Raw genomic sequence first — 23,739 nt, 5'->3', positions numbered from 1 at the left:
TCAGGGTAGCGACCTAACCACATTCTAGAGAAGCATTTGCTGTCGCCCACGGACATCTGGTTTCATATCACTTCTCAATGCCAAAATTATTTTTAAATTTTCTATGGTTTGAAAGAATCACACACTCCAATATTTTAAATTCAGAGACAAGTAAGATCTACAACTGTCCACTTCTATCCTTGCCCATCGTGCTGCCCACATGCTCCCCAAGATGAAAACGGTGAATTACTGCCTCCCCTAGAATCTGCTTGTCATCTCTTTCCAAGCCTGAATCCTTTCCCAAACGGACTCTGGAGGGAAGCAGCGCCTAATGTCCTAAGAAGGAAGGGGTATTGTCATCAGCAGAGAAAGATCTCCAGAACTTTGCTTTGGCCTAGAGAGCCCTAGGGGCTGACGCTTCCTCAGGGAGGAGAGGGGCTCATTCTGAAGGCCTCAGAAATTTCCTTGTTGGTTTTCTGCTGCCAAGATGTAATCAAATTATTTCTAACAATGGCAAGTTAAGTTTCAACTCTTAAGAAAGTGTGGGACAGCTGGTATTTGCTGAATGCTGGGCCCGATGCACATCACCTCACTGCAACGTCAAGCTGTCCCATGAAGTAAGTACCATCAATGGCACCTTACAGGGACGGGGAAGCCAAGGCCTAGACACGCTCCGTACCTCACCCACCCAGCCAACAAAAAGCAGCCTGACTCCAGAGCCTGGACCCACTGCATCATATTACACGATAAACAAACAAGAATCTTGGGAGGAGAAAGGAGGCAGGAGAGACAAGGGGGACAACCTTAATCCAGTCCATTCTCCCTTTGGACAAGACTGAGAAATAATGGCGGAAGGACTGCCACAGTTTTAGAGCATAAGCGCCAAACCCTGTGATGAAAACATCATGAATGCAGTGTGTCCTGAATCACTGAAAAAAGCCTTTCTTCTTCCTCACTGTTTTGGGGATAATGGTTTTTCTCAACCATTTAGGCTTCTGACCAATGAATGAACTACTTCCGACGTGCACGAATTGAAGGTAAAGATTTCCCAAAGAGTCACAGGAGGTGAGGAAGGAAATGCAGAATGTTGGTTGTGGGCTGTCTGAGGGTGGAGCGACCCTGTCTGCTTCATGCTTGCCTGCTCAGCATCCAGTGAGCAGGGCTGGGCTGCTCTTTCCAGTGTCTTCTCCAGAGTCCGCAGAGCACCTCACCTCTCCTACCACACAACACACACCCCACTTGTTGCGTGGATGGATTAACTGTGGATTGTGGAATACAGAAACTGCACAGCATGGAAATGGCTGAGATAACAAATAGAACAAATTATGGGTTTCTGTGACAGCACGCCGTACCTGCACTGTTCCTATGCCCATCTCCTTTGTTCCGATATGTGAAACGTAGCACTAAAGTCAGTTTCAAAACACTTCGCAGCATAAAAGAGAAATACAAGAAACGAAGACACAGAGGGCTGATGAAAATTCCTAGGAAAAGTAATTTCAAGGATTCAATATAGAAATGATCCCGGGATATCATGGTCTTATTTTCATCAGTTGTTTTATTTTGAAAAGAAAAGCTGGCTCTTCTAACTTCTACAGATGTGCTCTCTTTGCCAGGAAAAAAAAAAAAAAAAAGAATGTTATCTGGTACAGCTTTGTGACTGTCAGAGAGCAAAGGAGGAAATGTGATAAATTTTGACAGAGAATAATAATAATAATTTTAAAACTCCTTTATTTATTCTTTAGTACCCTCTCTGGAAAAGGGCAACATATACTAAGAATGGCATAAAATGACAGACATAATGATGTTGTAATTTCAAAGAGCGCCAAATGTTAAAAATTTGATGACCAGTATAAAATAGCCCCATAATTACATTTATATTGAAAATGTCATCCCCTTTTACCTATATATTAAACATATGAAATCAATGTTTCCAGTATTTAAAAAATAATCTCACCTATATATTTCTTTCCTCCGATAGGCACAGCTGCGCTGTTTTGCTTTGGTGCTGAACGAAGCATTTCGTTAGATAAGCTAATTTCAAATATTGTTAAACTAAGCCATTCAATTATTTTTACGTCTACTTGTTAAATGTTCAAATATGGCCACATTAAGGGAACCAATTTCGGCTTTCAGCCATCTATTTTTAAATTTTAAGTCTTTTTTTTTTTTTTGTCTTCCCCAGGCTTCAAAACTGTATTACCAAATAAACTGACACAACATTTCAACAACTAACATAAACGTGCAATTTTAATGCCTTCTAATCACACAAATCAATATGAGATTTTTGTGCCTGCGCTTGACCTTCTTCAAATTATCCCCCCATTTTGGTGGAATCAGGACGAGTGTGGGCTATTTGATAAAAAAACCCTAAGTGTGTGAAATAAGAGCCCTCGCCTTTCCTGCCAGACTCCCCTTGACAGATAGATGATACAAGCATCACATCCCTGGAAGAGTAAATGCAAACTGACAAGAGATGAGCCTTTAGATGTTGAATATAATCTTGAATTGTGCTTGAAGTGTCTTATTATCTTGTCTTTTGATGTCTGAAGGGGCGGCTCATTGTTAGAAAAAGGAAAAGCCGTGGCGCATCTTTGCCATCTTTAAAAATTGTTTGGCCTTTAACAACTGCTTCTCCAACTAATGTCCATTTCTCCTGACAATAAATATGGCAGGTCGTCGGCAAGTGACAAACAATTTACTTTACATGCCACACTTTTATGGGTTTTGAGAGCTCATGTGGAAGCGGATTTTTAAAAGTCGGGAGAAATTAGCAGTGTTACAAACGTGAAGAGGACGGAGGTCTCGGTGCCTCTGCTGATGGGGCCTCGTGGTCACTGCTTGCTGGCTCCGGCTGTGATTCCTCACCGGGCGGATTCACACTCGAGCTCTTTCTTTATCACGGACTAAACACAGCCCGGGGAAATGAAAACGCAACCTGCGAGTCCGAGAGATTCCGTGGAGGAAAGGCCCTAAGGCGGATTGCGGGGCAGTAATCAGAACAGTTACATAAACGAGAAGCCCATTTCTCGGAAGGCTAATCAAGTCCAACACTGGGCTTAATGAATGTGGCCTCTGCCCTCAGAGCCTTTAGCACCTCCTAATGTCTGCTGTCCTTCTGGGCGCCCCGCGCCTTTCGCGTCTACCATTTGTTTTGTGGGTTTTGTTTTAACTTAAAAGTTTAATGCTGTTCCCAGTCAATAGGATTCCATAGCAGCTAAATCACAGGCATGCTACTTTTCTGTCACCCAGCCAGATTTTGTGAAAGCTTTCAAGATCTTTCCTCAGACCTCCGTCACTCTAAGAATCCATAAGAATTCTCAGAAGGACCATAAACTGTTACAGGGTTCAGGTTATTGTATCATTATAAAAACAGATTGATACGCTGCAGATGACAAGACAGGTGGCCACCATCCTAAGCTCGTGCAGTCCTCCGCATGCCATCAGCGATGTCCAATCTGACCAGTTCTGGGTAGTGTGTGTGTGTGTGTGTGTGTGTGTGTGTGTGTGTGTGTGTGAGCTTGTCTGATTGTTTTAAGCAGGCAGCCATAGACATTAATCCCTTTTGAAGCATGGTGCCTAATTTTTGACACTATTCTGATTGCCTGCAGATTCTGATTGGATTGTTTGCAAATTACAATAAACATGGATTCTAATGGCAGAAGGAAAGATTCGAAACTACAGCAAGGAAATAGACCAGCATCCCTGAGAATCTGACTAATTTCTTAGTGACTCTTGAGAGTAAAACCTGCCTTAATCTTAGGCATCAGAAAGAGATGAGCCAGTCAGCATCTAAAATAGTGATGTAGGTTTCTTTCCAAAAGTTTATGAAAGTTTTCCCACACAATCCAGATGATCCGTTTCCTGACTACTCATGCAGAGATTACAGTGGGATTAAGGAATAGCGAGCGAAACCATTAACATGTTCGCTTTCTTCACTGTTTCTTTCCTGCTTCTCCTTTTGAAAACAGTGGGCTTCCTTTTTGACACGTTTCTATTTCACAATATTTCGCTATGTGAAATCAGATATAGCAAAGAGAAAATGCAGGTTTGGAAAAGGGCATTTCACCTCCCCCCCCATACCACTACACATTTTTAAAAACAGGAAAATGTGTTTTTCCATTGGATTTTTTATTCTCTTCTACCCTTGGTTGATTTTGGCAAAAATTCACTCTGCAGTAATAATTTTTCATGCTTTATAAACAGCTTCAAATGTTTGCATTTTTAAATCAAATTAATCCCTCAGCCCTTCTACTTCGACCGTGGTGATTCTCTCATGCAATAAGTCACCCCAAACCATTCATTCACAAAAGTAAATCTTCCCATATTGCTATTCAAAGACAAATCACCACATAGGTGGCCATGAAGAACTGCAAGAGGAGATTAAGTGCACCGTGCTATTTTAATAGCAAATGTTTAAAATGTGATTTCTTTATTGTACATCAAACACCCATTCTATCTTGATGTGTGTACAGGTAAATGTATATTTAGGTCCATGAAATCCTTCCAGGCAAAAACTGTGCTTTCAAGCTAGAGAACAAATGCTTTTTACTTAAAAGAGAACAAGATAAATGTTTAGCGCGTATGCCCACAAGTAGACAAATACTTAAGTTCCTAATATTTAGATTCCAAGCGTCTTCCCTAGTTTGAGCAAGTTTTGTATGCTTTAAATATATATACTCCCTATAAATCACACTGTGCAGAAACCTCCAGATCTCTTTATTGCATTAACCGCACAAATTCTGAGAAATCCTGTTGTCTTCTCTGCTCAGTAAAAAGCAGCTTCAAACAAGACACTAGAACTTGGGTAATAGCCCATCTATGCCCGAAGCAGTACTCTATAATATGATTAGTTGTCCTTTATTGGTAAACTATTCATTTTTATAATTTTACCTGGAAACTACGTCTTTAAGTATTCATAGGTGCAGAAGAAGCACATTTGAGTGATACACAGACAGCGTGAATGGAAAAAAAAGGCTAAGAAGGCTTTATTAATTTTGATAAAGAAAAGACTTACTACAAAGTGAGTAAGACAAAACTGAAGTATCATATGAACACAGGAGAAAATATGGAGAACACGCCATAGACACACATGTGTTTGACCCACATGTGTTTTACATGGGTAGCATTGCATTTACTCACTGTGCATTCACAGTGCTGAAGAAAGAAAACACAGGGACACAAAGTATGGAAGTGATAAAGCGGGAAGTGTGCGTTGTTATTTTAAAACACTAGGCTAATGTTTGTCTTTAAATAAGAGTGTCTTGTCTTTCACAAACTTTTATCACCATTTTTCCTCATGAACAGGAAGAAATCAAAGTAACACCAAGAGATTTGGAAAGTGCATCAATCTAAAAAACATTGATTATTTCAGAAAAAGAGGTAACACTGAGAAAACTGCTAATCCCAGACAGTATAGAGCAGGACGAACACATTTCGCAAGATTGTTAAATCTTTTCACGGTGGCTACCATTGGTCCGTTCTGAGTGTCCTGAAATGCCTTAATAGTCTACCCCATCCTCAGGCTAAATGAACAGGCTTGCTTTAGCTCTTTACTAAGAACATTTTTTTAACCATCTTAATGAATGCGGGTCTCCTTATAGAATCCCACTTTCAAATGGTCTTCAGGATAGCAGACCTCTTAAGCATTTAGTTTCTGTGTAATGCTATCACTTAGTTTCTCTGTCTTTTCAATTAGTTTTGAGGGCAGTGCAGTCCCCTAATAAAAGTGACTTAGGCTGTGTTAGTTATGCTGTCCCAGGTGACTAATTTTTTAATGAAAATAAAAACCAGTATATTCTCGCCACATGTAGCACTTTCAAAAGAAAGACTGTAAGAGAAATTTGAGCCTGGATTTTCTTTCAAATTCTCAAATAAAATACAGACATTCCTATAACATACCAGGATGTTCAAAAGTAGCAGCGAACTATCAGAAAGAGGTGCCAAGAGCTATGCATCTCTATCAGGTGGTTTTTAAAATGATCTTTGAATACTTAACAAAACAATGTTTTGTTTTGTTTTTTCCATTTCTCCAGGAACGACAGACTTTCTTCCACCAAAAGAGTCAGTGTGATTCTCGCTGACCTCTGTGTTCACATTAAAATGGCTGAGTCCGTTTTTGATAGCTGACAGTAGTGTCCCAACACAGAGTAAGAGAGGTGACCCAACTAGTCTGCACTTGTTTCATCTGACTTTGAGAAGCAGAGAGTGGGAGCTCATATGGCAAAGGCGGAGTCAGGTCCACATGTGTAATAAACAAGCATCCTCAAGAAGCCCCCCTACTGCCAAAGCCCAGATACTCCTTCTGAACGAATTTTAATATAAATATTACTAAGGTATTCCCAAAGAAAAGTCCACTGTTGACAGACTCAGGACCTCATACAGGCACATAGCACGAAGGTACATGCTCCACTCTAAATACCAGATTGCAACAAATTACACTCCTTTACTGCCCTCTTTAAAAAAAAAAAAAAAAAAAAAAAAAAGACATTTGAAATTTTAAAGGATAAACATTTTAAAAGTACGACCGAAATGTCATTAATAAAAGGAAAGCTGAACAAAAACACCAGCAAAGTATAGACCCTGGGAAGACAACAAACAAGAAAATTCCAGAGCCACGCTGGATATTAAAGAGAAACCCATCCGCTGGAGAATGGCAACTGTTACTAGGAGCTCCCTCCAGCTACCTCTGCCTTTGGATATTTTTAAAAAATTTATTAACCTGACAGCAGGAAACTTTACACAGATTGCTCCCTGACAGGGTGCCAGTTTGGTATAAACACTTTGCCATCTTTTTCTTTAGCATAAGGAAATCAAGAAACATGCGAAGCGGAGCCAGGTGCACATTCGGGCAAACGTGACTACTCCTCGGCCGGTCTCAGCACCCAGGGAAGGCCTGAGAATAATCAGGAGCAGCCCAGTAGCCGAGCTGCACCCCTCACCCTTCCTCCTTCACGTCGACTTTCTTTTTAATGTGTGGATGTCTGATGTATTATTAATCCCCAAACATAAGCCAGCAAGATCGCCAATCAAAGGAAAGTACCAATCCTCTCACAAATTATTTGTTTACTGTCTAATAGCAAGCAAGGTCCCCTTGAAATAGTCACTTAAGTCTCATTTCTCGAGTGGGGGAAATTTTTCTTTGGTCAATTCTTTCAAGAAGAATGCTAACTCTATCATTAAGCCGGGTAATTGAGAAAGAAGGCAATCTACGGAAGGGCCGAGTCTTGGGAGCTTGACTCTGGAATGCACCTCTATTTATTAATTATGACACAAACTGGCTGGGTGAACTACAAAACCCACTCTAGCGCCCTGTAACCTTTAAGTCAGAAACATCCAAGACACTAAAAAGACGAAAAGGAGAGCATTTATAGGGGTGATGGTGCAGATGAATGTAGTTCCTAATACTTTGTCTTCTTTCCAATTGTATATAGGACCATGTAACAGCAATGACAACAAAATATAAGAATTGTAGCCATCAAGGCAGAAGAAAAATGTAAAACCGTATCAGCATTTCTGTTTGCTAATGTGCTAGCAAGGACAGCATCTCTAGACACTGCAATGTTGAACTTTCTTCTTTAAACAGATGTCTGACCTGAGCACCCCAAGCTCGTCAGAAACAGAAAAGGGAGCCACTAAGAGAGTCCCCACTGAATCTCATGTCACATACTGTGCACTGTCCTCCATTAAAGTGTCACTTAGAAATGAACATAGCTCAACCAACGAATATGCTGAAAAATTTGAATATCCGTGCTACTGCCTATGGATTTATTTGGATTCCAAAACTTACACATTAACACTATTTAAAGTGGGTTAACTTACCAAGGCAGTATCACAATGATTTTCTGGGGGGAAGAAAACGCTGAAACTAAATTTGTCTAGACACACACAGTGGATTTTTTTAAAGAAATACCTAGATGCATTAGGTTGCCCTGAATGTTCAGAAATGTATCTGAATGTGCATTTCCCCCCGGTAGTCAGCGAAGAACACCACAAGGGTCTGTTTGCCTATTAAACCATAATTGATGTTTGACAAATACCTTATCATGCATCTCATTTACTTACACAAATACAGGTTTCTACTGGTTTCTTTTAAATAACTATTTTGGCATAGAATCTGTTATCCAAATTATTGAGTTAAAAATATACTCCTTTGATATTTCCCCAGCAAAACACACTTTCTTCAGTGAAAAATAGTATACATTTTCCATTAATAGAATACCAAAAGCCATAAAAATATAGAAGCATGATGCATATTGTAACTAAATATATTTCTCTAGGGACTATTCCTCATCACCTGCCAGCTAAACCCTTCTTGGGCTTAAGCCTGACGTACTGATTACTGGCCCCAGCATATTTCATCAGAATATTATAAATATCCAAGGCATTGGAACCTTGAGAGAGATGTCCCAATAAAGTCATAGAGTGATGCCATAATGAAGGCCTCCACTCATTCACAGGCAGCCCGACCACAAAGTGCAGTCCCCATAATGCCCTACCAATGACCTCCATGCTGACCTGCAGAGACCACTGTCTCAAGGGGTGACAGACAATTTAATCCTTTATCCTTTTGTCATTGAAAACAACTCCACTGCCATAAATTCTAATCAAGTCAAACTGGATGGTAATTTAAAAAAAAAAAAAACCTTATAATGCATGTTTCTATGAGAAAGATAACAGAAAGGAAAGGAAAAAGAAAAATCCTACAGATGGTACATTTTCCAGCAAGGCAGAATCGCTGACCCAACTTTCAACCCTTTTCCGAAAGTTCACAGATAAACGATATTGAAAACACCCACGCTTACAAGGATCATTATATGCAATTTCTTTTAACTCAGAAAAACACCGTAGCATGACAGAAAACCACCCATCACTCTTTACCTCGGGTCCAATGCGTGTAAGTGGTTTTTTGTTTACATCTCAGCTCAGGGCTTTGGAGCTGTGTGCCCGCCCAGCTCACGTCCAGTGCGGTGCAGGCGAGCAGCGGAGCCACAGAGGAGCCCAGCCACCCGAGGTAGCTGGGACTTTAAGAAAAGCAATCATGAGGTTTATCTTGAAACAATAAAAATACTCCCAGGAGGCGCACGGTTAATAAATCATCTTTCAAATTTCAAATATATCTGGGAGAAAATATTTAAGGCCTGTTTTATGCGCTCTTACTTCTTCAGCTGAGACTGCATGGGAAAACTTTAGTACAGATATTTTTCTGTGGATATATATTACTTTTATCCTTCCTGTGGCCATCTTCCCAACCAAGTTGTTGATGCTCGACCATTTGAATTTTAGCATCCAACTTGACGGAACGGGGACCACTGAATTCTTGATGAACGTAACTAAAAATGAAGCACCACGTTGACACGGATGCAATAAATGTCACCAGAGAAACACAGCAACCTCTTCCCTTTGAGACTGTTTGCCAAAGGCCAGTTTTGAGAATGGTTTCGAATAGGTACATCAGTAGTCACGTATTAAATGGCTGGCCCCGCGTGGCATCGCTCATTTGATCCTGCAGCCGAAACACAGGGAGACACAGAGCCAAATTCTCTGGTAATACCCCCTGACAGGCAAGCCTGCTCTCCTCCATACTGTTCCCCACAGCTCAGAGCTTAGCATAATACAGTCACGGACCAGGAAAAAAAAAAAAAAAAGGAGACAGGCTTTCCTACAGGCTTTCCAAGAATAAATAATGTACCACTTAATGATATCACAGAGAACTACCTCGCCACACGTTTCTCAATGAAATGTGGATTCATCTCTCCTAAGTGTACTTGAGTTTCCCATAGCTGGTCAAGTTAAGCAAAATGTTACCTCTGATGTAATTACTTTATAAAACACAAGGGCCCTTTTCTGAACTTTCTACTGAGGCTGGCATATGGCTTCTGGTTTTCTCCTTCTGGTATTCTGGGCTGCAAGGAGCACTGAAACGTTCTGGGCAGCATGTTTCCCTTTGGACGCTGTTAAGAGCAGAGGTGCAATTTCAGGAGAGGCATAAAAGACCCAGCGGTTCCTGAAGTTTCCTTTGTTTATCCATAGAGGGCATCGGTATTAGCCTTTCTCCTGCAGTTTTGGGCTGAAGGTGCCCATACTGTGACGGCGACGGACTTGTGCTCTGGACTGCTCATTTCAACAAGACACACAAGCAGAAATAAGCTCCAAAGAAATCCATCAGTACTGAAATTTCAGGTACCGTAAAAACAACAGCAACAACAACAAAAAACACAACCGAACTCTTCTTATCTCCTGTTGTTAAACGTCTCTCCCCAAAAGTAAACACATCCAGATGCACATGGTTTGTCTTAATCTGCTCCTTTCATTACGGAAGCACGGTTTTCAAGAACACAAGGCACATGCCAGGAGGATAATGGTTTGAGAGAGTACGTTAGAAAATCCTGGTTGAGAGAGAAACCTGGATGCTCTCAGCTATTCAGGAAAAATGTAATTCTTCACTGTCAGGCAAAGTGTAATGAAAACCACATATAAGACCAAAAACACTTGAGCGTATTCATGTCAAATGACGATGGTCCATTAAATTGTCACCCATTAAGTGTGGCCAAAGTTGCTAAAAATCCTGGGAGAGAATTATTCTAAAAAGTTTTCATCAGGTACGCAAACTGGGATTTCTAAGGCTAAGTGCCGGTGATACCAACAGCACAGAACACAAGAGACCCATAAAGAAGCCTCAGAGAACATTGCTTCCTTCGATGGACATTCTGGTGCCCCTGCCTCCTATCGTCTCCCCTCTTTGCCTCAAGTTTTCGACACTGCTCGTCTACTGGTTGCTTCTTCACCGAATCACAAACTGGAAAATATTCACGCTGTGTTCGAAAAGCTAGACTCTAGAGACCAAATAAAATTAAGTGACTACATAAGGAGTATCAGATATAAGACGGAGATCTGGTCCGGCATCCTCTCACAAATCGAGAAGTTGGGAATTTTAAAGTGAAGAGGAACACCTTCTAACATCCCCCATGATTTCTACACTGAACGATGATTCCTTCGTTTACCCCATCAATACTCCACTTCAGATATATTTTCAATGAACTTTTAATTCAAACTTCTTTGACCCTCTTGGGTTGTTTTTTTTTTATTTAAACTTCTTTCTCTGCGTGAGCAAATCAGTAAGAATGACATAACAGATCTTCAAATTTCAACAGTGGGAAATCTAAACAAATGTTGAGAAGCCAAACGAATCACCCCTCTGTTGGTTTACTTGAAGGAAAAAAAAACAAACAAACAAGCTGGGGTTCTAAGTGAAAGTCTACAAAATGCACTGACTTTGTAAAAATGCACGCAAAGTTCAGGAGCAAGTAAGAAACCCATTATCCCCCATGTAGGAGCATTCACAGTTGATTACTTTCAAAAAGTCAAAATGCTTGGTATGAGCACCCCAACATCAGAGAGACTGGAGCATGGCTTTGCCTTTCTGTAACTTTTAGTTTTATCTGACTTCTCTCACTAACCTCCTGGAAGGAAATGAGTGCTCTAGGACATGACTCTCCCTACACACATAAAAACCGAAACAACAACAAAATATTCCTTTAGAGTGCAAATGCTAAAACCTTAATGCCTAGGTGTAAAAAAAAAAAAAGAAAGAAAGAAAAGAAAAAAAAAATCTATGTACCAGGCAGAATTGCTGCTTTTTGTAAAAAGCGTAATATGACAGACTTTCTTGAAACTGGCATCTATTATACTTTTAACTGTAAAACTGTATTTTACCAATAGCAAATCTGAGACAGAAAGTTGGTCTGCAACACCCCTCTCGTGTTTGACTGAGTGAGCATTTCGAATCAGAGAAAATTTCCTCTGTTGAAGCTGGCCTGGAGTTGGCAAACTAGGGAAGCTGCTTTCTTCCTGGAGGCTAAAAAAAAAATTAAACTTATTTATTTTTTAAGCTGAATTAACGACTTTCTCGACAAAGCAGTCTATGCAGTGGTGTGTATTTCTCTGACATTCAGGCACAGGGCTCTGTTTGTAACCTGAGACCCAGCAGTGCTCTGCCTGATATATATATAAAATCAGGTGTATGTATAGGTTAGTAGATAAAGGTATAAACAGGTTAGTATCCACTCAGTGTTGTAAGTATACAAACACTGGAAAATAATTAAAAGCAAGTGTTTCAGGAGCAAGTGTTCTGAAAACCTAATGTCACTTTATCCCATAAAGTGCTTCTCCAGCACAGACATCTATCACCATCCATCACTCAGTCACGCGCCTCAACAACCCGCTCCCCTTTCTGATTAGAGATCACAGTTGCTTGAGTTGGCTTACAGAGTGTCATCTGTTTGAATGACAGATGTCTTTGCTGGAGTGGTACTCTGCTCGCTCTTGTTTTGTTTATGGAACAAAGATTCCTGAAGGGTCCTGGGCTGCCTCCACATTTAGGAAGAGCCTATAAACGTCTGGTCAAGGGATGAGGGGTAGGGGAGGGAGGCAAAGGACCTCTTTTCTTTCCTCGCCCCCCCCCCTTTAGAAGGAGAGATACCCATTCTAATTGTGATCACAAAATGTTATTTCTCTGAGCAATTCCCGTAGCCACCTTTGTTTACCTGGCACAGAAAGACTTGTATTGATATTTCACAGTTCCCTCTTCCGTCTTTTGACTACAGATAATAACTCTTTACTCTCCTTCCCCTTAACAAAAGGCTGCGAAGCAACCCGAAACCGAGTCGATATTTATTCAATAAATGTTAACCAATTCTCACAATGGAACTGATTTCCTGATTATTATTACCATCTTCTTCTGCTGCTTCTTTTTCTTTTTCTTCTTCTTTTTTTTTTTTTTTTTTTTAAATCATTTCTAGCCCGGGGACTCTGGCAATATCTGACAAGCCCCAAGGAGCAGCGAGGAAGTTCCTTGCTGGGAAAAGTTTGGAGGACATCCTGCTAGCCGGCTGGAATGGGCTCCGGTGGCTCGGCCCCTCCAAGACGCGAGGCTCCTCTTTAGCACTTACAAGAAAATTGAATGAACAACAGGGAAAGGGTTGCGGGGGGTGTGGATTGCTCTTCCGGACAACATGGTAGGGCTGAAATGAAATACCTAGACAGACTTACCGAAGAGCTTGCTGGGAGTGTCCTCGCTGTCATTTGATTCCACAGGCGCAAGCAGGGGCTCATTCAGCTCGCTGTCTGAAGTAGCAGCCTTGTCCTCACCTCTCAACTCCGCATTCATTTCACTCCGCGCTGACAGCGAGGGCTTACTGACTTGTCCAGCTATCATTGGATCCTAGGATGGGGGAAAAGAGTGAAGGGGAGGAAAAAAAAAGTGGCAGCTTTAGTGTGCGTGTCCTCTCTCCCTCTCTCCTCTCTCTCTCTCTCTCTCTCTTCCACACACACACTCTCCCTCTCTCCTCTCTCTCTTATCTCTGGCTGCTCCCGCTGTTATTGCTGGTTGCAGTCAAGTGAAGAGCTATTACAGATCCGAGGAGTTCTCCATTACTCCCCACCCTATTAAAGCTCAACTAGCATGTGAGAGATTCAGGAAGCTTCGGAGGGAAGAAGGGGGGAAGAAAAAAAAAAAAAAAAAACTTCTTTGAAAGCCACCTAAGCAACACAGCTTTAATTGTGGGATGTGCTTTTTTGTGCGAATGTTTTTACACCTTGTTCGGTCTTTAATGCAGTAAGAAAAAAGAAAGTGCTGGGTTTGTACTTCCTCAACACACTAAAAAGGAAGGAGCGCCCTATGGAGGGACCACGGGCTATTTTAAGAAGCACTCTCCCTGGGGGAGAAGCAATTAAACCCTATCCCCAGAGCAGAGAAAAGAGATAGGAGAAAAGAGTCCTCCAAAGGCTTTCAATGGAATAAAAGAGATTTCTCATGTAAATTCCATCAGCACCCTTAGAAGTTGACTTCGCTGCCCCCAGATTTGGGACTGAAGCTGACCCCAAAGCCAAGGAACATTTTAAAGCAAACAACACACAGCAAAAGAGATGAAAATTGGTTTAAAAATTGGTTTAAGGAATTGGAAAAATACTTACAAACTGTGTTCAATAATTCCGATACCCAGAGCATCATACGCTCAGAGCATTAGAGAAAAAAGAAAGCAAAAATCACCTCCAAAAAAAGCAAACTTCCCCCCCTTCCCAATAATTTGAATCTGCTTTATCTTCAGCTCATTAGGAGGGCGTCTTAGGATCAGAAATATTTCCCGAGGAGAGCCTGCTATTCCATTTGCAAACTAAGATGCATGATATTGTTTTGGCACAAACACCGGCCGCAGAAGGAAAAGGAAAGCAAGCAGTGCCCTTTTTGCGTTATCTGGGAGCTATTTATTGCCAAGTTCATGCCTAAGTGGTTCCTGAGCAGGAAACAGGTGACCAGCACAGGAGCAGGTGGGGCGGCATGCTCTCTTGTCCCATCGTTACATTGGTCGGCGGTATGCCTGTGGTTATTTTTTTTTTTTAATGTATTCATGCCTGAAAAGTGAATTTGATATGACACATGATAATCTATGAAAATGTTAATCAATACAAATAGTTTAAGCTGTCATCAAATGCACTTCTTTAGTCAATACTCATACCCCTGAAAACAATGTCACTGTCACCAGGGCTTAATGTGCACAGCACTTAAATATTGGACTCTGTGCATCAATGCATTTCTTCTTCAAATACTGTAGGTAAACACATTTTCTCCCTATTTAAGGCTGAAGCACTCAGCATGCATTTAGCTGAGCTGAATCCTCCCTTTTGAATACCTTGATAGGTCCACTGGAGGGCAAAATTAATACTTAATTGAATCTCACAGTCATCAAAATAATCAATACTTTTTTATTATTTATTCTTTACAGTCTGTTGACTGTTTCAAACCTCTGAGGGAATGGTGGAAAGGATTCATGGCTTTGAAACACTGTCATTTAACAAGGTAATTTTCAGTGGGGCATTAGGGGTTGTGAAACATATAATAAAACAAAAATGGTGGCTTATAATAGGAAGAAAGAAAAGAATTATATTTCTGCCATCTAACAAAATAGGATAAATAAAAAAGCAAGTGCAGGGAGAGAGAGAGTGGGAAAGGAGGGGGATGAGGGAGAGAAAGACTGGCTTTTGAAGGGTTTTATCATATCAAGAGCAGAGCCGGGCTTTCATAATGCTGACATTTCTCATCCTGACAATCCTAAACAAGTGGAAAGGATGAGATCGTAGATATCATCTTTCATCACATTCCCCAGCTTAAGAACCAACATGACAGCTCCTCTCCCCTTTACACTGTTAATTACTAAATAAAATACTACTCTCTGTCAGCATCGGATTATTGCAGATAGCAACCACAAACATTTCTCCATTGTTTCCCCCCTTTTGGATGGGTGATACCTACCTTGAACTCTTTAGAAAATAAATTAGGCTTGTCTCACCATATTGTAAATATTTGAAATATAATCAATCTCATCAATGTGGTCGATGCACGGTATTGTCAGCCTAAATTTGCTGGTGATAGATTAGCATTTCATTGACTGTGTTTGGTCACTGAGATTGGGAGCGCCTGACTTTCGGGGGGTGGGAGAAGCAGGCACGAGGGCGGGGTGGGGGGGAAGGAGACACGAAATTCTCAACCCCCCCCCCCAATTTCTTTCCTATGCGTCTAAGAAAATGCGTGTTTGGATTCTTCTGCTTCGGTTAGTGGAGCGGGGTGGGGAGGGAAGGGAACACTGCTTTGCCACACGCTTTTGGTAAGTATCCTCCTCACGTGAAGGGAAGAGCCCAGGTGTAAATTCTAGTACATTTTTACTTTACAAAAAGTGGAACCCTCCGTCTCCCTAATCTAGAGGAAGGGTTGCGACCTGTGCCTTGGAGACACCCTATCTCTGAGGCTGCACGGCTCATTTGAGCATTTTTTTAAGATAGCGTTCACAGCAAACTTATGTTTAGAATGGCATTCAAAACCCATGATCAACCACACATGGTATCGGGGAAGAGCTGGGTCGCCTTACCCAAAACAAAGAATATTTTCTTCTTGTTTTATCTGTGCATGGTCAAACTGAATGCTGAAGCACGCAGAGGCGCTGAAATGCAGCTGCTAAGTTCAAGTGCACTTACATCTCGAAGATGTTCGGTCTGGCTCATGTGTGCAGCGCATGTACTGGCAGATGGTATATAGTCACTGACCATTAGCTCTTCTTCCTTAAATGACTTTTATGCACCTCCTACATGGCTAGGTTCCCAGCTCGCGCCTCTCGGGGACTTGAGCTTAGGAAATTCAGGAGTTTGTCATCCAGGTACTCATGTGATTTTTCATCTTACAAAACAGTGTACGTTTTCCAGGATGCAGCTGTAGCCCACATCTGTATGTGCATGACACGGTTAAACAGCAAACCCCCAGTGAGGCAGAGAGCAGACAGCTTTTAATCACAGCTGCAGCCACTGGGGGGTCCATTTGAAAATGTGTCACAAGCAGTAACCACTGAGTACAGTCATAAGTGATGAGGGAGTGCCTCTTTCAAGCAGCACTCGGCTCGGAAGTCATTCTCCCCCTGCCAAAAGGGATGTCAGTCTGTAAAAATCCTTTCTGCCGGAGCGAAGAAAGGATTTTCTGACAGGCCCCAACAGAGGTGCTTGCGGGAACGCAAGAAAGTTGCAAGTGCACCACGCACAAGGATCACTGCAGCAGCACAAGGGAACAGAAATAGCTAGCATAGGCAAAATATAGAAGCGGCAAAGACCTCTTGCTTAAAAGTCGGAAATTGTCACGACGACAGGGAAGAAGCTGGGACCTCTCTGCAATTCTTTTATCAGCCCTGATAGAGGAAAATGACTGATTCAATATGGAGGAGTGGCGAGTAGGTGCAAGAGGACATGGCGGCTGCCAGTAGAGGCCAATCCGTGATGACTCACGAGGCTCATCAGAGACCCAAGAGCCAGACGCTGAGAAAAGAAGAAGCAGGAGAGGTGGTTTCCATGAGCAAAACCTGAACAAAAAGTTCCACCATGTCCTACAATGAAAGGACCGCGATCAACATCAGAACTCTCCAGCAATGACTGAAATCTCATTCGAGCATTGTCAAGGGACAACAATCGGTCCCATGTATTGAATGAAGAGAGGTGTTTCAGATATATGTAACGTCACCCAAACAATGCAAGGCATTAGTCCCCCTTGGAGGGACACAAGTCTGAGACTCAGAGAAGCCAAGTGACTTGTCCCAACGCCACACAGCTGGCGAGTGGTGAAGCTATATTTTGAACTTCAGTAGATTCATCTTTTTATACTGCCCAGTAACTCATGGGGTTTCTTAGAAGTTGAATCATGGGTCCTAAAGGGCGTTAAACCCTAGATAACTGATTCCCAGAGCATGCTATGTGTAGTGTCTTTCTCCCTGCAGACTCTAGGAACAAAACACTTCCCCGTCCAACACTGCTCGTGTGAAATCTATGGGACGATACAGTGTAGTAGACAGGACATCAGATAGTGTCAAATATCCAGGCTTGCATTCAGGTTCACGGTCTACAGAAACTTAGCAAATCATTCGACCACCGTCACCCTCAATTGTCTCATCTGGAAAATGAAAAGGTTGGAATAAAACAGCACTTCCCAAAGTGCATTCCACAGAACACTTGTCCCCAAAGATAATCTACATAAAAGAGTTTTGCAATCATATCCACATGGAAAATGCAACAGAAGAGTCTACCAGGAAAGAAACCCATTCAGCTCAGTTTACCCTCCCTAAATCATCTGACCGAGGAAGGACTTCTCCTCGTAATCTCTGTTGCATTGTCCAATGGATCTGGTACCTCTTGAAACTCATTTTAGAGTTTACTCTAAATTTGCATTTACATTACTGCTAATGTAAATGAGAGCTCTAACTGTCAAGGATGCTACAATAATTAGCCGGAAGCCTTCAGCGAGTATACATCCACCCAGTGCTTCCCACACTTTAATAACTTTTACCTAACTAATATTGCTTACGGTTTATTTCTAGATGGTTACATACAACTTAGCATATACTAACTGTATATCCTCATCGTATACTAATTCCTGATGACTTTTAATATAATTTTTATTTTTTTATTATTATTTTTTAATATAATTTTTAAATACGGATGTCCCCATGCAGCTCAGGTCGTGATTCGGGGTCATGAGATCAGCCCCACGTCCAGCTCTGTGCTCAGCATGGCATCTGCTTGAGATTCTCTTTCTCCCTCTGTCCCTCCCCCCACTTGTTTTCTCTCTCACAATAAAAAAAAAAAATTTTTTTAATTTAAAAAAAAGATATCCCTGTGTATTTCTCTTGCAACCCCTTTATCCGTAGAGCAGATATAGGGCATTGTATGAAGGAAGAGAATCCAGCTTGGACTTTCACTAGGCTGTCAACAATAATCCCCGATAAACAAAGAGATAATTCAGCTAAAGGCCTGCAATAATTTAACCAACAGAGTTTCTGTAAGCAAAATCATTCTCATTTGATAGTCGGAGAAACTAAAGATAGTGAGACAATTAACTCAGCAAAGCATCCGTGTCCAGGGGCAGCCACACGATGGAAATAGCCACCCCCACCCCGTCTAAACGGAGCTTGAACCGGGTCCAGCATACTCTTATGTACATACAAGCCAACTATGAAGCAAGCAATCAGAAGGCTTTGAGGGAAATGTAAATAAGACAGGCAGGCTTCACAAATCCAAGGAAACAATTCATTTGTTTGCAAAGTGCCAGAGTATGGCGAAGTTATGCTCAACAGATCTATTTCTAGAATTCAATAGAAAAAAATTATATCCATTATGGAGAAAAAAAATTATCGGGTCACCCCCCCACCCCAAAAGGCCACATTTCAATTTAGGAAAAAGGTCAATGCAAATTACCTACAGTCCATTTAAGATGAAAAGACAGCACCATATTTTGTATTTAATTTCTCTCACTGGGAAGAGGTAAACTCAAAATCACAGATCATTAAGAGGATAAAACTAGACTTTCGTGGGTTTTGGGAAAGAAAACTTCAAGTGTGAATTTTGTTACCTTAGTCATGAAGTAAAACAATCTTTATCTTTCTTTTACCAATTACTGAATATTATTGTCAGTTGGTTCTCACTATAATATTTAATGTACTGAAGAATATTTCCCTCAAAAGTTACAAGGCATTTCTATTTTTTTACCATGCCATATTTCCCCTTTCTACCAATAATTTGTAAAAATACATTCTATTTGACTTTTAGAAATAAGGCCATAATTTAATTTTTAATTATTCTATTCTTGTAAATATATAAATTTATTGTTGAAAATTCTGAAAATTAATGAAGATCAAAACACTAAAAATACCATAAATTCACCCACCACCGCTTATTTCATTTTAAATGTCACTTCCTAAACTGCACACAAAAATCATTTTGAGGAAAGCAGAAAAACCCACATTTTTAGCAAATATGCAATAGATAGAAATTTACATTACAATGAACTTAATTACAAAGCTTACACAAATACACCCTCCTTCATCTCACAGCAGATTTTCATAGGAAATGTTGATACCAACCTGGGTTTCCTTCCTCAACCCAAGATTCCCACCTGTTATCTATTCCCCCATGTCTCCACTTCCCAGTTAGCGTGGCTGAGGTCGCATTGGACCCTATCCCAAAAGAAAACGGCCGAGTATTCTGTGCAAATCAAGTAGGCGTTCAAACTTCAAAAGAAAGGCTGGGTTTCGAGAGTGAAGCACTGAGGAGGCTTCCCAAGAGCTCGCGGACGTTCCCTGATTTAGCATCAAGCACCTGCATGACCACGAGTGAGTCACTATGGCTGCTTGTTGGTTTCCATACCAACACGGCTTTCTGCTTCTCAAGGAGGACGCTGTGAGACTGGAGTGAGGTGAGGCACAGATAATGGACATGAATATGGGTAGAAAGAAAGACCACCTACCACCACACCACTTCCCACACTGAGGCACCCCACTGACCATGGGTTCAGTTGGACCAGAAGTCTACACTGAGATGGAGGCTGTGGTGTGCCTCCCAGAACTCCCTTCACCACCAACACGCTCGTTTCCCAGCCGCCATGAGGGTTGGCTGAGATGGCTCGCAGCTGAGGCCTCCCTCAGGACTTGCCTTTGCCCGAAGGCAGCTGCCATTCCAAGGTCGTGTCTCTTCCTCAGGAGGCAGCCTCGATTTCTCTCTGTGGCCTGCAAAGCTGAAACTATTTACTCTCTGTCTCCTGACGGAAAAGGTTTTCTGACCCTGAGCTCCACCCTAGGTTCAGTCAGTTGCCGTAATCAACATTTCCTACTCCCGGGCCTACCGTTTCCTCAGAAAGGCCCTGCCTCACGCTCGCCTACCACCCAAATCCAGCCACCTCCATTCACCATCCATGGCTCCCTCACCCTGCATTTTGTTGATTCGTATAATTTATATTAATTTGAGTGAGATGAGGAACTTATTGACCAGCCTTAGTGGAGGCTGGAAATGGGTTTTCATTTAGTTAGTCCCATTCAAGATATATGCCCTGGCTAAAATATTTTAGAGACATTCCCCTCCCTTGAGAGGAATCAGAGGATATTAAGAATCTTTCAAGGCCTGTTGCCTCAGGGTTTCGGGCTAGAAGCCTAAACTGTCCCACATCCAGGCTTCGGTTCAGAGAGTTCTAGCTGCCTGATGCTGTGAGAGAAACAGACCTTGCTTCTAAAATCTTGTTGTATCTGCCTTCACAGAACTTCCATGCACGCTGTGCTAGGTTCACCTAAAATGACAGAGAATTATGACTTCATCAAGCTTACAGAGAGGGTGAACGAACAATTGGGGGATTATCTGCTAATAAAAGCATGCTCAATAAATGTCTGTATGTTTGGCAAAGTCTGGCCTCAGAGCTTGCTTTCATTCTAAGCAGGTGGCCAGGCTTTGGGAGCATAGCAAGCCCTCACCCATCTCTAACCATTACTGACTACCATTATTCCCCAGAAAGAACCCAGTAGCTGTATGTAAGAAATGTACTCTCGGCCATTTGCGACACAACCCGCCATACTGGATGTTGACCCACAATTAGATGAATGTTGTCTTAGGGGCCGGCAAGTCATTACAGAGTGAAATAGGGTCCCCTCTTCAGAAGATGGTCTGGGCAAATTACACTCTTTGCTGCCCCACCAATCCCCAGCCCTCTCCCTGGGGGTTATTTAGTTCAGGTGAATGGCCACAATTACGTTGAAAGGAAAAATGAGACTGCGAAATATCTGATTTGCCTGGCGGTCAGAAGACGGTATTTCACTTAAATGTACATACGGGCTTCGTCGAAGAGTCTCTTGTCTTTTTGTTGACCCTCAGATATGCAACCTTCTCCTTCCCTTCAATCACCACCTNGGGACACTCTTTCTCTCCTAACCCCACCGTAAGGAGCTTATACTTTTGTTGACCAGCTTTAATTATCAACATAGTTATTGATGACTCCAATTAAAGATAACAGCATTAGACACGGAGCCGTATCTAAACAGAAGCAAGCAAATAAACAAACAGCTCATCAGCACAAACCTCTAAGTTGGAACAACAACATAACAATCAATCTGGTGGGAGTCTGCGAGTTCTGGACTTCTAGTGTGCGGTCAGATGCGTATCTAGACCGTCACCTCGAACCTCCATAGCTCTTAGCTCTTCTGGCCCCAAGAGGTTAAAATGACTGTGTGGATGACGCTGCGTGTATACTTGTCTGGGAAAAAAAGGGAGACACTGCTATTGATAACTTAATAGCACCATCAATTCATTTCTGCTGCCTTTGTGAGAAAGCATCCATAAAAGTTCAATTCAGGCTCATGGAGATCTGGTCTTCGGGTAATGGGGTTATACAGTGGCACTGATATCGCACACACCTACCCTCTATCCATACGTTCTTCATAATCTCATGGCTTCAAGTAGGTATCAGGATTTAAATGGAACAGAACTCAGATTACAGTGAACTTGCACTTAGTGGTTGGAATGTACAAACAGAGAACAGCCAATCTCTGTTCTAAAAATGTTTTCTTTCTGGAGGTACTTACTATATATAATCACAGTATTTGCAACCTTTTGCAAAAGTAGATGACACAGTCAGTTCAGAATGGAAAGACCTTGCCTCTAGTTTCGGAATTTTCAAATCCAGCACTGAACTGAGAAGCCCTAAGGTTTTTAGGGAGGAGCCTCCAGGATCTCCAAGGGAGACGAGGAAGGACCAGAGTGTCCACTCCAAGCCTCTAACCACCATATTGGCTCCTCTCGTCCATTTTAGGTGCAGTTTTCCATATACTTGGGGAAAGGGTCTCACAGCTCGGCCCCTCTTACCTATTTGTGCTTCATCTCAGATGCAATAAAATCATGACAGTTTTTCCACTGGGTAATCACTTACTTTTCCAAGTCTTTAAGCCTTTGCCTCAAGCTGAAACGCTTGAGTTTTTTGTAGGTAAACATGTCTCAGAGTTCCGGGTATGGTGTCTGATACAAAATAGGCTCTTAATAAATGTGTTTGGATTGATGGATTGATTAATGACTGATTAATGATTGTGAGGAAGGCAGAGAGGAAGGAAGGGAAGGGGAAGGCAAGGATTGTCTTTGGTCGATACTTTTAATATTTCAAAATACATGTAATCATGTCGGACATTGCACAGCGTGGCAACTAAGGCCTCACCTGGCTGTCTTACCCGTCTGGCATTGCACACACATTCACACTGACCTGTGCCCTGCTTCCGGAACTGTGAGTTTGGTTTTGTGTGCCTTTGTTACTTTGTTTACCACAGGACAAAATGGAAGAATTTAATATGGACACTGACAAGGAAAAAGAAAGGTTTGTTTCCCCCTGGGACTGAGGGTGAACGGGAGAAAAGCTACCACTGGTAGGGGAGATAAGCTCTCCCACGCAAGGCATCAGTGCTGGGGCTTGGGGTGGCCCCTGAGGAGCCCAGGGCCCGCCACCCCCACCCCACCCCCAGAGCCCGGGCTTCCTAGCTCTGTCATGCCCTTTGCTCACACCGCAAGAATCCCTGGCTCACCGAGGGGAGCCTAAGACTTCTACACAATTAGCTCTCATGTCAATCAGGGGCAGTATCAGCAAACCTTCACAGCATATTAGAAACAGGATTTTATTACGAATGCTCTAATTCTATCATTTTTCTCACAGGCAAATACTCATTTAAATGAATAATACATTAAATATGGGGACTGATCTCATTCTATTCTTCCATCCCGAATGGCAAAGGCCATACAGTTGGGGAGACAAACTTTTTTTTTCAAAAAATATCCAGTTCCCTATACTTTCAAATTTCCATAAATAAATAGAAAAATCCATTCTGCCCCCTGCTGACAGACTAACAGTCCTAAAAATCCAGCTCTGAAACCTGACAGTCGCATAGTACCTTCGGAGTTGGGTGAAAATTCTTGCTTAACGGCCCAGAATTGCCCCACTCAGCCCAGGTACAGCTCTCCTCTGCTTGTGGCATATGGATAGGTGCTGCATGGCCAGAGAATGCACCAGCCACATTTTTCTAATGATTGTTAACATATCAGGATGATTTTCCAGCAGGTGAGGATAAACTGTCAGGTGGCCACCTGGTCTACCTTGCGCAGACGTGCCCTCCCTTTGGCCCACAGTGGGCAGTGGTGGTCAGCCTCACGGGGACCTGGCAAGTCCCCAGGCCAGCACTGCCCTGTGGGGCAAAGAGCCTGTGCTGGGGCCTGCGGTCACTTTCTACTCACCGAGGAACCTGGGGCAAGGGTGTTAACTCATCTCTCTGCACCTCAGTTTCCCTGAGAGGAAATAGGAGTAATAATACATGCCTCCTGAGATAGGTTTGCATCTAAATAAATAATCCACAAACAGTGCTGACAATAGATCCAATTGCG

General features: G+C 42.1%; 1 protein-coding gene across 1 annotated transcript in view; it reads right to left on the bottom strand.

Annotated features, from left to right (window-relative positions):
* The window catches only part of POU6F2 (POU class 6 homeobox 2), a 453,863-nt gene that overhangs the window by 343,018 nt on the left and 87,106 nt on the right, over window positions 1-23,739 (bottom strand). The window contains exon 2 of the mRNA XM_040644418.1: window positions 13,027-13,198. Coding sequence (XP_040500352.1) covers window positions 13,027-13,198 — 172 coding nt within the window. The remainder of the gene's footprint in view (window positions 1-13,026; window positions 13,199-23,739) is intronic.

Source organism: Ursus maritimus, unplaced genomic scaffold, assembly GCF_017311325.1.
Source record: "Ursus maritimus isolate PB19 unplaced genomic scaffold, ASM1731132v1 scaffold_3, whole genome shotgun sequence".
NCBI lineage: Eukaryota > Metazoa > Chordata > Mammalia > Carnivora > Ursidae > Ursus > Ursus maritimus.
This window is presented reverse-complemented; position numbering and strand designations above follow the sequence as displayed.